This window comes from Frankliniella occidentalis, unplaced genomic scaffold (assembly GCF_000697945.3).
Source record: "Frankliniella occidentalis isolate FOCC.00 unplaced genomic scaffold, Focc_3.1 Scaffold20, whole genome shotgun sequence".
NCBI classification, from domain to species: Eukaryota; Metazoa; Arthropoda; class Insecta; order Thysanoptera; family Thripidae; genus Frankliniella; species Frankliniella occidentalis.
In genome coordinates this window covers 746,233-761,387 of record NW_026267150.1, presented here as the reverse complement: position 1 = coordinate 761,387, position 15,155 = coordinate 746,233, and the positions used below count along the sequence as shown (strand labels likewise).

General features: G+C 48.1%; 4 protein-coding genes across 4 annotated transcripts; 2 read left to right on the top strand and 2 right to left on the bottom strand.

Annotated features, from left to right (window-relative positions):
- Positions 1–907: 907 nt before the first annotated feature.
- On the bottom strand, positions 908–3,490 carry LOC113211256 (peroxiredoxin-6-like). Its single transcript, XM_026429579.2, has 3 exons — positions 3,350–3,490; positions 1,594–1,968; positions 908–1,475 (listed from the first exon to the last, which is right to left on the bottom strand). The coding sequence occupies exons 1-3, from the start codon at positions 3,430–3,432 to the stop codon at positions 1,271–1,273; spliced, it is 663 nt and encodes a 220-aa protein (XP_026285364.1). The 5' UTR covers positions 3,433–3,490; the 3' UTR covers positions 908–1,270.
- Positions 3,491–4,509: 1,019 nt separating this feature from the next.
- Positions 4,510–8,402, top strand: LOC113211239 (peroxiredoxin-6). The gene is made up of 5 exons (XM_026429558.2): positions 4,510–4,934; positions 5,983–6,139; positions 6,424–6,641; positions 6,869–6,944; positions 7,034–8,402. The coding sequence occupies exons 1-5, from the start codon at positions 4,852–4,854 to the stop codon at positions 7,433–7,435; spliced, it is 936 nt and encodes a 311-aa protein (XP_026285343.1). The 5' UTR covers positions 4,510–4,851; the 3' UTR covers positions 7,436–8,402.
- LOC113211240 (uncharacterized) lies at positions 8,397–9,819 on the bottom strand (the record flags this gene model as incomplete). Its single annotated transcript, XM_052264644.1, has 4 exons — positions 8,397–8,511; positions 8,786–9,021; positions 9,112–9,322; positions 9,662–9,819. Coding segments are annotated over 4 exons (651 nt in total), but the record flags the coding sequence as incomplete, so codon positions are not given.
- Positions 9,820–10,645: 826 nt separating this feature from the next.
- LOC113211254 (E3 ubiquitin-protein ligase MSL2) lies at positions 10,646–15,109 on the top strand. The gene is made up of 5 exons (XM_026429576.2): positions 10,646–11,906; positions 12,007–12,109; positions 12,167–12,360; positions 12,443–12,589; positions 12,697–15,109. The coding sequence occupies exons 1-5, from the start codon at positions 11,124–11,126 to the stop codon at positions 12,844–12,846; spliced, it is 1,377 nt and encodes a 458-aa protein (XP_026285361.1). The 5' UTR covers positions 10,646–11,123; the 3' UTR covers positions 12,847–15,109.
- The last annotated feature ends 46 nt before the right edge of the window (positions 15,110–15,155 follow it).

The following is a 15,155-nucleotide window of genomic DNA, read 5'->3' as shown; positions in this document are numbered from 1 at the left end:
ACGGAAGCCATGCCGGATGGGTTGCCTCTGTCCAAGGCGCCGGGTCCATACGTCGAGTCGGGTGGGCTGCCTATTTGTGCGGCTGGAACTGCAGGTAGTCCTAATGACACTGCAAAACCTAGGGCAAGGTTTCCTGCTCGAAATAAGTGGACGATTCTACCTTGAAGCGGAAGCAGGGGTTAAGTCCACTTAGCACCGTCACCTCTTAATCATGTGTCACTGCCGTCGGCTACATCGGAAGTTCCCAAATTGACGTTTGCAAGATAGTTCTTAGAGTACAAGCTAACTTCTCAGGATGACTTCAGGAGCTTCCTATACAACAAACGCGAGTGACAGACGATTAAAGGGTCATAGTGCTAATTAGGCTTACCCCCTTCTTCCGCTTCACAGCAGCATTTTCCTCGCCCGATCGAAGCGAAGACCTTCTAGGCTCGCCCTACCGTACTCGCCCTATTTGTGTCATATTCACCGAATTCTCGCCATAAGAGAGTGGGATTTTTCTAACCCCGCCCAATTGCAGTGAGAAATCTTACTCACATAGGATGAGGACCTTAAATTTTAACTCAAGACCATCCCACCGAATAGGGAAGAAGAAAGAAAAGAATCCAAAAGCACCGAAAACAGAATTCAACAGATCAAATTCTGAACATTTTCTCATTTCCTTAAAATAATAATTCAGGACTTGTTGGTGTGTCACAGAAGTGCGCAAATATTATACGCATCCTGTATTGGAACTATTTCCGGCGATTTTTGATTCTTATCTTTCTTCCACATTTAGTGGAATGGTAGAGTTAGAAATATACATCTCGATCTGAGAGCGAGATTTTTGGGGTCGTTGATCTCGCTCTCCTCAATCGAGTATTTACAGTGTAAACCATGGTTTTCAATGAGAATGAGTAATACGAACTCAATTTTTTTGCTTGTGTTTATTTTAACAAACTGCACAAAGTAAAAAAACTATTTTGTTTTAACTGATATTTTTCGTGTCATGTCATAATACCAGTATATAATGTCAGTCTTAATTAATAGAAAAGCATAAGCAATAAGGGATATGCATATAGCTTTGCGTTCTGCTGAGAGTTTCACGGAGATTACTCATTTTCTTAGCGTAGCGACTGGCATCACCGGGTCTACTTCACTCTTTTTGTTTACCTACGAAACCAAAGCCACGGCCGTGGTCCCATTGATATACACCGACCAGTCGGTCAGTGCAAACTGGCTGTAATTTCTGTTCAAACACGCCTCTTGCGGAAGCCGCTCAGACACGTGATTAGTAGTCGGTGGTCGTCCTCACGTAGTTCTCGCCGGAAGGCATGGCCACCTTGTCCACGCCCTTGGGGAACAGCTTGGCGAGGTCCTCGTCTTTGACGCTGGGCACGATCATGACCTTGTCACCGGGAGTCCAGTTGGCGGGCGTGGCCACGTACGGCAGGCGGGCCGACAGCTGCAGCGAGTCGATACAGCGCAGGATCTCGCTGGAGGGAAACATGAGAAGGTTATCAGTGTCGTCTGTGAGACGCGGAGGGGGGGGGGCGAGGAGATAATGGCAGGGTTCACTTCATAAACCTGGAAAACCCCTAAGTGCTGACTTACTCGACGTTCCTGCCGGTGGACATGGGGTACAGCATGGCGAGCTTGAGCTTGTGGTCCGGGCCGATGATGTAGAGGGCGCGCACCGTCTTGGCCGTGTCCGGGTCGTCTTTCTGGTCCTCGTCGATCATGTCGAGGAGGACAGCTAGCTCGCGGGTCTCGTCACCGATAATGGGGTAGGGGAAGTCGCCGGGAATGTCGAGGCAGTAGGACTTGATGTCGTTGACCCAGTCCGTGTGCGACTGCAGCTTGTCGCACGAGTGAGCCAGCAGCTTGGTGTTGCGCTTCTGGAACTCGGGGAAGTGGACGGCGATGCGGCCCAGCTCCGTGGTGCACACGGGCGTGAAGTCGGCCGGGTGCGAGAACAGCACCACCCACCTGTCAAAAGAAACATTTTTGAGCCCAACCGTAACGCACGAAACCGCTTGTAAGTGTTTAGCGCGTCAACACTTGTGTGTGCGCAAATGTTAATATTGCTTTCTAGTGTTTTTAAAAAATCTCATAGGTAAATTGTGCGACTTATTCCCCAAAAGGGCCACTAATCTAAACTGCCTCCAGACATCGAATCGTTGCTGTATGTCGCTGGCAATGTCGTCAAGGCTGCTGTGTTATTCACCGTGTCAACTCTCGTGTTTGTTTGCTCTGGTAACAAACGTTATGTAAGGAGGGATGAGTCATTCACGCCACGCAGACCGCCTAATCAAGTCACGATCGTATTGTATCGTTGGTGAATATTTATCACCTGTTTGTCTTAGGATAGTTTCTGTTAACAATCAAACTGTGTGTTGTTTTGCAAATAATAGCAATAGATGTGAACCTGATGTCAAAAATTCGGCAAATTTACTGATTTTACCCGAAGATGTTTCTGTGACCTCGATAGTGGAACAACGATGACTTCAACTGGGGCACAGGAGCGCGCAGGAGTCGATCCTCACGTTGAGGATCGTTCGTTGTCCAGATCAGATCTATTTCGGCAAATAACGGGAGCTGGGCGCCTGCGAGCCACCGGGTAGGCCACCCCGCGGTACACGCATGCACAGCAACCAGGATGTTGCCTAACTATCAAGGCGCTATGAGAGCTTGATTCATCTGAACTTGGCATTTTCTTAACGGTATGGTTGACAGGCGGATTTTCTGGATGTTGCTTCTTTTTTCTGGTGTTTCCGTCGGAGCTACCTGTCGTTATCGCCAATAATATCGCCAATAACGCATTGGATGCGCTTGAATGTGTGCGTTAGCATACGGACGTCCTCTATTATTTATTCTAGGTATCATATTTTTCAATTATCGGACCTCGGTAAATTCTTTGAGCTAGCACAACCTTTCGCGGTACGTGATGTCGTGACTTAATTTGAAAATGAAAATGATTGGAACAAAGATTAAATCTGTCGTCAGGAAAACGAATCCGGACATTGAAACGAACAAAAATCCCTTAAAATAAAATGAAAACTTTCTTTGGAAATGGCGTAAAGGAATTCCCTTGCTCGATTGAACTCATTTTCTGGGTGTGAACAAAACGTCGCCAGCAGGCGGTCATGTTTTAACATATGTGTTTGGCACTCTGCTCTTTACGGATCTAAGGGACTCAAACTTGTTCCCGACAAAGCAGAACATCACATAGTACCATGTGTCAGGGCCACTACAGTATGCGGTTTTGCCTACTCGCGTAAGGCGCCAGCCCCCCCCCCCCCTTAGGGTATGCAACCCTGTTCTGTCGTAGCTCTCTAACACACGGTTGGGTTACACCGGTTACACTCACGAGTCGCCTTGGAAGTCGTAGAAGTTGATGGGCCCCTGCGTCGTCTGCGCCTGGAAGTCGGGAATAACCTTTCCGAGCCTCATGGTGGAGCAGTGTCTGTTCCTCGATAGACAGCGGCTCGGACGCTACTGGAACGCCGCCGGACGCACACCGCCTACTTATTGACTCGGAACGGGGAGGGAGAGAGGGGAGGGAGAGAGGGGAGGGGGGTCAGAGGCGTGGCGGGCGCGGCACAGGATGCAGGGGGCGGCCCGTCCAATCCTCAATCAAAAGTGACCGAAAGGATACGGGTTTTCTGGGAGGGATGAAAAGGAAGGGGGGTTGTATGTCGAGTGTGGTGCTCGCTGAGTGTTAATATGTTTGGTTGGATTTTTTTTTCAATGGCCCAATCGCAAGATTCGACGAATCGGTTTGACTTGTTGTTTTTTTTGTTTTTTTTCTATGCGCCATGAACTACTTTTACAACTCTCGTTCCCCCACCGCCCAGGTGGTCGGAGAACGCCGGCGCCGTCGGCATCATGTAGAAATCTGCATCTGGTTTTGACGGGGCGTTTGATCCGATGACTCACCTACGCCCTACGCCCCAATAAACTATGTGAACCTCACCTTCACTTCAATTGAAGGGTTATACATACCGACGTCAAGTTAAATGACTGTAAGCGAACATCGCTCTGGAAATAGTTTGCGCAGAGAATGATTTTGGAACACCACGGGAGATAAACGAAGGGAGGTGCGACACCTAACCAGCCAACGCTCTCGCCGAGGCTTTCGCCCGGCTCCGCGTGTCGGTTGGGCGGCCTACCCCCGCGGCGGCCGGGCCGTGCCTGCGTGGCGGGGCTGGGCCCTTCCCTCCCCGCCGTCCCGTTATCTCTGTGCGCGCCGCGAGCCGAGCCGCGAGCGGGGAGCGGCTGAACTAGCCGGGCATGAGAGGATGACGAGGACTGGGGAGGGGACGCCTAGGAGAGTGGCCAGGGTTAGAACTTTAGGGAGGTCGCCTGCGGCTGCGTCGCGATGTGCCCCGATCGTCTCCACCGACCCGTCCACGGCCAAGCTGACGCGGCCGAGGTGGCCGCGGGATTCGGCCGGGCCGCGCATGAGCCGTGGGTCACGTGACGCGGCCGCCGCTCTGCCCGGCTCTGCCCGGCTCTGCCCCTCCAGACGCTCTCTGCTGCCACGACAGCCGCTGTTGGTTTAGTTGTCGGCGCGAGCCCGGCCCGGTTCCTCTCGCGGCGCCACCGGTGCGGTCCGCTCAGCTCGGCTCAGCCCGGCGGGACGTCGCACATACTGGACGCTTCAACTTCAACAAGGGTTATAACGACTGCTTGCTGCCAGCGACGTGACCGAGGATCTCCAGACGTCCGACCAGCGTCGGATTTGGCATCGGATTGATTTTTTCGCTGGGCCTATGCCGCGCCGCGGGACTGCCGGCGCGCTGGCTCTGTGACCATAGCTCGGCGCAGCTCGGTGTTGTTGTCAGAGACGGTCACGTGCTCGCCACCACCATGCGCCTGGGACAGGTCGTGCCCAACTTCCTGGCGGACACAACGGCGGGACGGTTTCAGTTCTACGACTGGCTGGGCGACTCGTTAGTATAGTTTTTGTTCTAAACACAATTGTTTGGGGGCAACGTTGGTCAACTTTCACTGCATGTGAGACCTCTTATGGCAGTATTAGTTGGTGATTTAAAGAATATCATGTCGTGGTTTGCGATGTGAAGAATATATCTTACATTTTGATTCTCATGTTGGTTATTTTCATTTTCTGCTTTTTGTGTTTGGTGTGCCCCCATTTCTTACAGACCGAGGCGTTGAGTCAGCCACCTGGAAAAACACTTTAAAAATAGCTCTCACCCATTTTCTACAGTCCCAGCCTCAAGTTTAGCCTTTTCAAATGATTTTCAATGAACTGCTCGAGGACGAGTAATTTGGACAACAACGTTTTACTGACTATCAACGTGTTATGATAGAAAGCCCTGCTTTGGCGCGTCGTTTTATCTTGTCCATCCCATAGCGATACGGCAGTCATATTCTCTAATTACAATCATTCTCGTTAAAGGCGCCATCTGAAAGAAATGGGTTGAGAGGGTGGGGAGGGGGGAGGGTAGGTGGGCGCACAGCTCTCGAGGAGATAAGGGGCACTAACCAAACAGCCGATAATATTGCGTGCGGTCGCCGACTTCCCGCAAGTCTCCATACGTGTTGAACTTGATGTACCTCCTCATTTACACCTTACACCATACAGTTTTGTTGAGGTGTCTTGCGGTGTGAGGCTCTCTTATAGTTTAATTACTATCACCGGCAGTTACACCCAAAAAACTGAGTTCTTGGACAAAGTATCTTGCACTTGTACCTTTGGATTTTCAAGTATGTCTTGATTCAAGTGACTTAATCAAGTATCAAGTACTAATGAACTTGGTTCAAGAACTCTTTTTTTTTTTTTTTTTTTTTTTGCGATGTTCACACGGAGGAAAGAGATTTGTTCTCACAGCTGAAATCGTTGTTTTATTGTCAGCAAAAAAATATTGCTTTCAAAGCGCTTTGTCAAGGCAGCTGAAGCGATTGCTCTCTCAGCAACATTTTGCTGTTCATGTTTAGTGTAGTTGGATGCGCTAATTGACTCTGCCCCTTCTGCAGATGGTGCTTGCTGGTCTCACACCCGGCGGACTTCACACCGGTCTGCACGTCTGAACTGAGTCGGCTGGCCGAGAGCCACAATGAGTTCTGGAAGAGGGGCGTCAAGCTGCTGGCGCTCTCCTGCGACCGCCTGCGCTCGCACCACGCCTGGATCGAGGTATACTGTATTTGTGTTGTAGTGTAAGAGCAGTAGTCGTTTTCCACCCTGTTCAAAATTACATGTTGTGCATTTACAACCAGATTTGCATTTCCAAAGCATTTCCTTCTGCAGTACGAACGCATTTCTTTTCAAGCTCCCGAACCTTTCCGATTTTGTTTATAAGCTGCGGAGCAAATCGTGCTTTTTTCTTACAAGGCATCCAAATGCTTCAGTTTACAAACTATTTGTGATGAGGACCGCCCCCTCTGACCGACCTGGTGCGTCCCTGGTGCCTCATTCAGGACCTCAAGCGCTTCTGCCGCAACGCTCCGTCCGAGTTCCCGTACCCCATCATCTCGGACGAGAGCCGGGACCTGGCCGTCCTCCTGGACTTGATCGACGAGGACCAGAAGGACAACCCCGAGATGGCGATGACGGTCCGCTCTGTGTACGTGATCGGGCCTGACCGAAGAATCAAGCTCACCATGCAGTACCCCAACTCAACCGGCCGCAGCATGGAGTGAGTACGCCGGTCGAAGACGCTGTGCGATAGACTGTACTTACCACATGCAGAGTGCGAGTTGGTTGCCTAACCGAACGGGGCCGTGAGAGCGGAAGCTCACGGTCCGGCACGAGCACGAAGTGTGCTTGGCGTTAACCGCTCGCCTGGCCAAACAGTTGTTCCAGATTGTATTTCGGGAATTTCAATGGCTTCTAACTTAAGCCACCCTCCCTCTTTGTCTGCAGTGAGATGCTAAGAGTGATCGACTCCCTTCAATTGACCTCGAGATTAAAAGTCGTGGCCACGCCAAGCGACTGGGAGGTAATAAACCAGACAGAAACCCCTATCCTGCTACCTGTTTGTTTTTTTCCAAATGTTTCTCATGGTGCTTTCTCGTGTCCACCTCGCAGCCCGGCAAGCAGGTGATGGTGCTGCCGCACGTCAAGCAGGAGGACCTGCCGTCGCTGTTCCCGGGCGGCGTCGACACGATCGAGTGCCCCTCCGGCCAGACCTACATCCGCACGACCAGCGACATCTGGCGCGAGCCGTGGCGGACGCGCGCGCCCCCGGGCAGGCCGATGGCGGAGACGTTCCACCCGACCCTCGCCGCGCAGTCCATGGACGAGTCCACCTCCCTCAACGAGGTCATCAAGTTCATCGACGACGTGGCCCGCCTACCCAACCTGCGGCAGATGCCGCTCGGCGACCTCATGGAGCTCACCTCGTCGCTAGTCACCGAGACGACGTACACGACCAGCACCAGCGAACGCCTCCAGGCCATGACCAAATTCCTTCGGTCGCTCACCCCCTAAAAAAAAAAGTTGTCTGGGTCGAACAAGGACTGTACAACGCATCAAAACTAATTTTAAATCCCAAATCATAAGCAACGTTTTAATATCAAAAATTATGGCTTTTCTATTAATTCACGAATATAGCGACTCGCTTTCATTAAACGTTCTCCGTATTGTCGATCAACTGATGCGATAGGTCAAGAGGATGTCAGTGCAGAGAGGCAGAGCAAGACTGGAAGAAGTGTCCCCCACAGTGACAGGGTTACCACGGGGCGCCAGCCTGGACGAGCCGCTGCACTTGGGGTGGGGGCTGAGGGCGGGCCGCCGGCTCCACATGGCTCCTTGGCGGGTTGGCCTACCCGGCGCGTTGCAGGCGCTAGCATTGGCGCGCTTGCCTCGCCCCGGCACTAGAGCCCTGCAACGAGCGAGCACTGAGAGCAACGCGCTGCGAGTCGGGGCTGTGAGCAAAGTTGCTCATAGGGCCACGCGCCGTGAGCAAAAGCCAGGTCGGCGGAGCGGGGCACTTAGAGGCAGGAGCTAGCTTTGCTCACGAGCTATCTGCGAGCAAGGCTGCGCGCCTACTTCTGGCGCTGCCCGCGTCCGACGCAGCATCCGAGCGTGCGTGTCGCACCGTCGCACCGCGCGCCGCCACTGCACGAGCTACCAGAGAGCAAAATTTGCTCGCGTTGCTCGCGCCGGGTGGTAGCTCGTGAGCGAGCAAAGCGAGGGCGGCTGCGAGCAACGAGAGCTATTAGGCGCGGTCGGCGACAGAGGCGAGCGCTTGCTCTCAGTGCTCGCTCGTTGCAGGGCTCTACCCGGCACCAACACGCCTCACAACAACGGTCAATGCTCCCGGCCGGAGAAACGACAAATCAACAGCGAGTGTCTCATGAAAGTAATGTACTGTTCTGGGGAATGTAAATTTTTTTAGGTTGTGATAAACCATTAAACAGAAAGCTGCAGCAAGAAAACTGATCTCAAAGTTAAATGCATTGTGTAAGTTTATTTTCATTCATTTGTGTTTTGTAGTTGAGCAATCAACTGCTTAGTTTCATCCATGCCATCTTTGAAGATTTAGTCCATTTTTAACAATAAAGCTAGAACATGAAAAATAATTGACCGACTAGAACAAGAAAATTATAATATGGAAATATCTTGCGCTACCGTCGCGTGTGTCTTGGTGCATGCACCGGTGTGGGTGGGTTTGCCTCGGTTTGCCTTCTCCCGCTGCTCGTAAGACGCCAATGGCTCCTTCTGTGAGTAGGCAAACCCACTCGCACCGGCGCGTACTCCGAGACATCCAGTAAACTCTCAGGATTATTTTTGTAAGCCACTGAAATTGAGGATATTCACAAACGGGGGTAGACTTACAGTTTACTAGTGTTCTTGTAGCCGTTGTCAGTGGTCGTGCTAACGTAGCCAATCCCCGAGGGCATAGATACCCTCTCAACGCCTCTAGGGAAAAGCCGTTTTAGGTCCGACTCCTTGACCTCGGGTACCTCAGGTAGGAACATGACCTTGTCACCGGGAGTCCAGTTTGCAGGCTTGGCGACGTACGGCAGGCGAGAAGACAGTCGCAGCGAATCGATACAACGCATAGGACCTTGCTGAAAAGACATACGAGTGCCGATACTCAATAACACTTACTCGCGAAAAAAAGAGGAGTCCAGTTCAGAACTATGGTGCGAAATGCAGACTTCCTCGACGTTCCTGCCGGTGGACATGGGGTGCAGCATAGCGAGCTTGAGCTTGTGGTCCGGGCCGATGATGTAGAGGGCTTGTCGCACGAGTGAGCCAGCAGCTTGGTGTTGCGCCTCTGGAACTCGGGGAAGTGGACGGTCGATGCGGCCCAGCTCCGTGGTGTACACGGGCGTGAAATCGGCCGGGTGCGAGAACAGCACCACCCACCTAAAGCAGAAAACATGTTGGTTTACCGTTCAAATCGCCGTTTGTTTGGTCGTCATGGACGACAGGAATGACAGGTCGGTCTGCCGTATGCTAACAAAGTGCCACGAACAAAAAACAAATAGACAATTTCGCAAACCGTAACCTGTTCTGCCTTACCTCTCTGGTCACATTTTCCTATTTTTCAATGGCCCACTCACTTGGGCCATAACGCTCCATGGTTTAATAGGCAAACCTGCACGCACGCGTGCGTGGCGGCACAAGTATGCTGCTGTTCGGCGTCCCGATTCGCCAACTTTTGAACATGTTTGTTTGTTTCTTTCCCATATTTGGTTGACTCACGTCCGCTTTCCACTTGCCACTGATAGAAGTCTATGGTCCCCTGGGTAGTCTGGGCCTTGAAGTTGGGAATGACCTAGCCGATCCTCATAATGATGAATACGCTGATCGTTGGGGTGAGTCTCTTCAATCTGATACCTCACCAGATCTGGCTCGCCGTTTTATACCCCCCGGATAAGAGGTCGAGTGCGTGGTGGGGCCAGATCTGGGTCTTATACAGTACAAGCAAGATAAGAGTTTTCTGAGAAAAGCGCAGTAAGTAGGAACAAGATCTGTTGGCAACGTACGGGTATGTTCTGGGGAGTGACTGCTGCGCAACCAGATCTGGTCAGAGAGGAGAAGAGATAAGAATTTTTTCAAGAAGGCAACAACACGTCCGATATCAGTTTGATTTTGGCATGGCATATTGGCATGTTCTCCTTATATAAGTGTGAAAGACCAAAGGGAAGCCCGGGTGAGAAATAATAGAAACATGGATTCAACGTTGAATCGACGTCTAAATCTCGATAAGATGTGCCCAATTGTTTATATAACTGTTCAATACTCACTTACGACTTACGTACATCTATGTGTGCATGCTCTATTGCGTATTATTTTAAACTCAGTTATATGAACAAAAATTGTTCATAGTTGAAAATACTTTTCAAAATTTCGTAATTGCGCTTAAAATAAGCGCTGTAGGTTACGCAAGCTGCGTACATAAAAAGTTCATAACAATTTAATGTGTAGATGTTGGGGACAAAATGACGTTTTTTCAACTACTTCGGCGCCGAATCAATATCGAATCGACGCTGAAGAAAATTCATTTCTCACTGGGCCCGGGTCAACGGCCCAACACCGCCGACATCATCAGCGAGGAGTTTGAATGAAAGGCCGGGCCGCCGCCTCCCGCTCTCGCAGCTCGCGCATGCGCCGAGGCTGCGCCAGGCTCGCCGGGCGCTCGGCCCGACCAAAACGCAGCCGTCTAAGTGCAAAAGTCGGAGCTCAGAGCAACAGTATCGTGCGGCGCTTGGACGTTCATTGTTGTGGAGCGGAGTGGACAGGTACGCTCGCCACACCTGTCACCGAACAGGTCCAACACAGTTGCCCGGGAGACGAGGGGTTTTCGTTTGAGGCCGTTGGCACGCCTGCGCCTTGTTAAGTAAGGTTATGTTTGTTGGTGAGTGTGTTTGGGAGGCTGAGCCGAGTTACCCGAGATAGCAGAATGGAGACTAGGAATGGACATGTCGCGGCGTTAGTCAATTGAACCGCGAGTGGAGGGCGCCGCTGCGCGCGCTGCGCCTCCTGGAGCCGCCCCCGCGGCCCTCGCCACGACCACCCGACAGGCGCGTCCGGCCCGGGTACGGCTGCTGGCCCTCGGCTCCTCTCGGCTCGCGGCGGCGGCGATGGGGCTGCTGCACTTTGTTTACATGTAACAGAAACGGTCCCGGCCGGCCGGGACAGACAGGCATACCCCGCCCACACCATGAACGCCACCAGCTTGTTCGTCTCGACGAGCCGGGTGGTGCTGCAGGCGCAGTGCACCGCCACGGACTCGGAGCAGGAGTCGGACTCGGCGGCGGACTTGTCAACGTCGTCCTGGGCGGACTTGCACCGTCTGGTGCCCTACCTGCGCCAGTCACTGTCGTGCACCGTGTGCGCCAACCTACTCGTCGAGCCTTACACGCCCAGGGACTCGGCGGCGACCGGCGGCTGCCAGCACCACGTCTGCAGAGGCTGCCGGGGTGGCCGCAAGAGGCTCAAACCGTCCTGTTCCTGGTGCAAGGACTACGATGCCTACGCGGAGAACGTCCTCCTGCGTATCCTGCTCCAGTGCTACAAGAAGCTCTGTGCCTACATCACCAGCACATCTATCTATCGTAGTCTTCTTGCCGGAGGGTCCAGCCTTGTAGAGCTTATCAATGAAGGGGCAGAGTTTAAAGATGACTACAAGAGTTCGCCGGGACTGTCCCGTTCCGCCTATAGCATTTTACCTTGTGTCTACTCAAATACGACACAACCTCAAGTGGCTCCTGTTTTATCGTCTCCTTCCCCTCCAAATGTGCAGTGTGCTTCTCCGCAGCCTGACACACTGCAAGAGGATGAGCACACCGCTCCATCTCCCACTTCGACAGTGTCGAATGGTTCCTCCCTCTATTCAGTGTACAACATTGGTAGTAAAATGACATTCAAAAGGAAGACAATCAACTCAGAGAAAGAAGTTGTTAACTCTCAAATTACTGAAAATGAGCTGAGTGTTAGAGAAAAGGTATAATAATCATATCTAAGTTACTAACCCACATTATTTTGTTACCAAAGCAAATGATTTTGGTATATTTTAACTATAATATTATTTATTAATTTTGCAGCCTGCCAAGTCCCTTTCTCTTACATTCAAAAAACCTCACAAAGGGATAAAAAGTATGAGGAGTCTTTCTTTGAAATCATCTCTTGCTTTAACTAAACAGCCAGGTAACACTTTTAATGAATGCTGCTTTTATGGATGTAATTAACTCTCTCTGTGCACAGGGAGGGCAGCTACGTTGGGAGGAATGAATTCAATGAACTTAAAGAGAAAGGGCTGCCGCTGTGGGAATGCCACAGCAACCCCAGGGAAACTTACTTGTTGTGGCCAACGGTGCCCGTGTTATGTGGACAGTAAAGCTTGCTTGGACTGTAGATGTAAAGGATGTCGCAACCCACACCGTCCTGGAGGACACAAGGTATGTTCTGACATTTAATCAGCTGATCTCTTTTATGTTTGCATTTGTATTGTTGTTTTCCTGACTTACAAATTTTTGAAAGGTTCGTCCCCATATTCCTGAATTGGAAAGTTATGAGTTGCATCTGAGTCCAACAGATGACATGCAGACTATAGATGAAGACACTCCTGTTTTATCGTTAGCCTCTCCCAGTGAGCTTGCTGCAACTAATGCTGGTGCCACAGTACAGGTAGAAATGTTGTTGACGACTAACATGTTGATTTATTTTATTTCACTCAATATATTACGATTTTTCTTTTCCTTCTTTCAATTTTGAAAATTTGCTTCTTTTCTTAGGTCCTAGGTGTTTACACAACACAGCTTCATCCAGTGACAACGGTATCAACCACTTTACCAGCTGCAATTTTAGTTGATGATGAATCTGGAACAGTAATGGATGAGGATTCATCAGAAATAGAGACAAGTGATGTTGAAATAGATTGTTAATTAATCTAATGTATAGCATCATGCAAGTCAATAATCTAGAGAAGATATAGACTTTTCATCCCCCCTCCACACCCTCCCCCCTGAACCTAACTTTTTCTTTTCAAATCTGAACTTGCCACCTCCCCCCTCCCCAAATCAATGGTTTTCATTAAAACCTGTAGACAATTAGTGAAGGATGTTGATGAATTCCTTAGTGAAGTTAACTTATCTGTATTAGCATATCTGCTGGTTTCCATCACATTGAAGACTGTCTTAGAATTTAAGAAAACATTAATTAATTGTTTATGAGCTTAGCTATGTCCATTTTAGAATAAAATTATATGAAGGGTGTTTAGTTTAACATACTGTGTGTAACAGAACTAAATATTTGTGCAATGAACAGACTGTGTTGTCTGTTATGAAATGTTAGTAAGCAAGTTACCTGATGTTCATTGTAAAGGAAAACATTTTCATTGTTTTCTTTGTATTGTTTCCTAATTTATTACCATAAACTACGAATGAAATTGCAATACATATGCGCTAAATGACACTATTATATTGCCCCTTGCCAGTATATGATTTTTTTAATGTTTCCAAAACATGATCAATTTAAATAAATCTTTCCGTTATCCTTCTCTGTTCTAGATAATATGATTTTACTAATTCTGGACCTGTCTGGGATTTTATTTAGTGCTAGTTTGTTATGACTTAGCCATTTAAATGTAGTTCCATAATTTTGGTTTGAGAAATTTTCCAATTTCCTTCTTAAAACGTGTGTGTTAGATAGGTGATTGAACTTTTTTTTTTCATTCCAGGATTATTGTACCTGTGAGGGGTTTTCCTATGGTCCACATTAGTCAAAATGTATCTTATGGTGCCTATGATGGAGGCATATCCAGTATGTTGATTTTTCAGATGTTGGAGCAATTTTTTGTTTTGTAAGAGTAATAATCGTCACCTGCAATCTTGAAATTATTTTTGAGGGCGAATGATTAACCCGCTCTCTAAGGGACACGTTTATCTTTGATTTAATGCTATCCGTTTCCTTGTAAGAGAGGTTGCTCTCCTATAAGAAGCTCACTATGAATTCTTTTTCTCAGTAGCATGCATAATAGTTGAATTTAATCTTGGAAATTAATCTAAGAACTGATGTAAATCTTAAGAATGTGGAATGTGTTAATTTGCATTCCCTTACGTGTGTGTGCTTAGACAAGGATGATATTTTATGATATTTTTTTTTTCATATCTTGTAATATTTTTTGTGGGGAATCCTTTGTAGTCTACATGGCTGTCAACCCTCTTTGTTGATTTTTTAATTGTTATAATTTAAAGAAATTAACATGCATATCATTCTTTTTTATTTTGATTAGCGTTTGTGTGTATGTGTGCATGTTGCATGTGTGAATAGTTAAGCAATTTCTGACCATCAACCATCTTTAATGGTACATAATTACTATCTGAATGATAATTGAGGCACAAGGAACTTCTGGGTGAGAAGTGAATAACAAAATTATGTGGAGTAGTAAGCATAAACTCATGACTTCCTCTTTATTTCTAGAATCTTTTTGTGATTTTCTTCTTTAATGTCCGCACCTAGTGAGTGAGAGTGATGTTTCTGATCTAATGAATTTACTTGTTTGGTCAGGAAGTAAACTAATGTAACGCCCCAGAGTTCCTAAATTATCAATTAAGAAATAAAAAATTCTTAATTTATAAACTAAACTTTGTAAAATTATATGTTTAAATATGCTTTGATCAGAACAACTAAATATTGTCTTATGAAGTATCTGTGATATTTGCAAATAGGGAGATGCACTTTTGGATAGTCGGAGGGAAGCACTTTTGCATTGGGTTTTAGCACATATATAAGATGAAATCAATTAACTGGAATTTTGTGCTGTGGAGTGTTAAACTGTTGGTTCTAGTGGGGGGGCTTTTAATTTTTCCTGCATGTTTGTTTCTGCCCAGTAATTTGTAATTCATTCTTCCTTCCCAGTGACCAACATCTTGTCATTCGTTAAGTGCTTTTGCAACAATTTCAAGTTTGTGTAATATATTTTTTTCATTCTCCATAAGTAGTTCTCAACAAATTATGTCCATTTTGATGTGTTACTATGAATCTACCTAATTTGAATAGGTCTCCATACAATTTCAGCAGTGGTATTTTTGTATTAAAATTAAAGAGAATGATGTTTGTTCATTATTTCAGTTGAAGTTTTTTAGTTATTTTGTGAAATCATACCAGTAGAAATAAAACCATTATCAGATTTTCTGACTACTAAAAGTTGTTGTGTTCTTATGGCTGTTTTAGTGACTCGAGTTTTAGGACA

Excerpts from the sequence above, each read along its gene's own strand:
- LOC113211256 (XM_026429579.2), bottom strand. The coding sequence starts at position 3,432 with ATGAGGCTCGGAAAGGTTATTCCCGACTTCCAGGCGCAGACGACGCAG. Across the intron at positions 1,969-3,349 it reads TACGACTTCCAAGGCGACTC|GTGGGTGGTGCTGTTCTCGC; the intron begins GTGAGTGTAACC and ends TTCTTTTGACAG. Across the intron at positions 1,476-1,593 it reads TCCACCGGCAGGAACGTCGA|CGAGATCCTGCGCTGTATCG; the intron begins GTAAGTCAGCAC and ends GTTTCCCTCCAG.
- LOC113211239 (XM_026429558.2), top strand. The coding sequence starts at position 4,852 with ATGCGCCTGGGACAGGTCGTGCCCAACTTCCTGGCGGACACAACGGCG. Across the intron at positions 6,642-6,868 it reads TCAACCGGCCGCAGCATGGA|TGAGATGCTAAGAGTGATCG; the intron begins GTGAGTACGCCG and ends CTTTGTCTGCAG. Across the intron at positions 6,945-7,033 it reads CCACGCCAAGCGACTGGGAG|CCCGGCAAGCAGGTGATGGT; the intron begins GTAATAAACCAG and ends TCCACCTCGCAG.
- LOC113211254 (XM_026429576.2), top strand. The coding sequence starts at position 11,124 with ATGAACGCCACCAGCTTGTTCGTCTCGACGAGCCGGGTGGTGCTGCAG. Across the intron at positions 11,907-12,006 it reads AGCTGAGTGTTAGAGAAAAG|CCTGCCAAGTCCCTTTCTCT; the intron begins GTATAATAATCA and ends TTAATTTTGCAG. Across the intron at positions 12,110-12,166 it reads TGCTTTAACTAAACAGCCAG|GGAGGGCAGCTACGTTGGGA; the intron begins GTAACACTTTTA and ends CTCTGTGCACAG.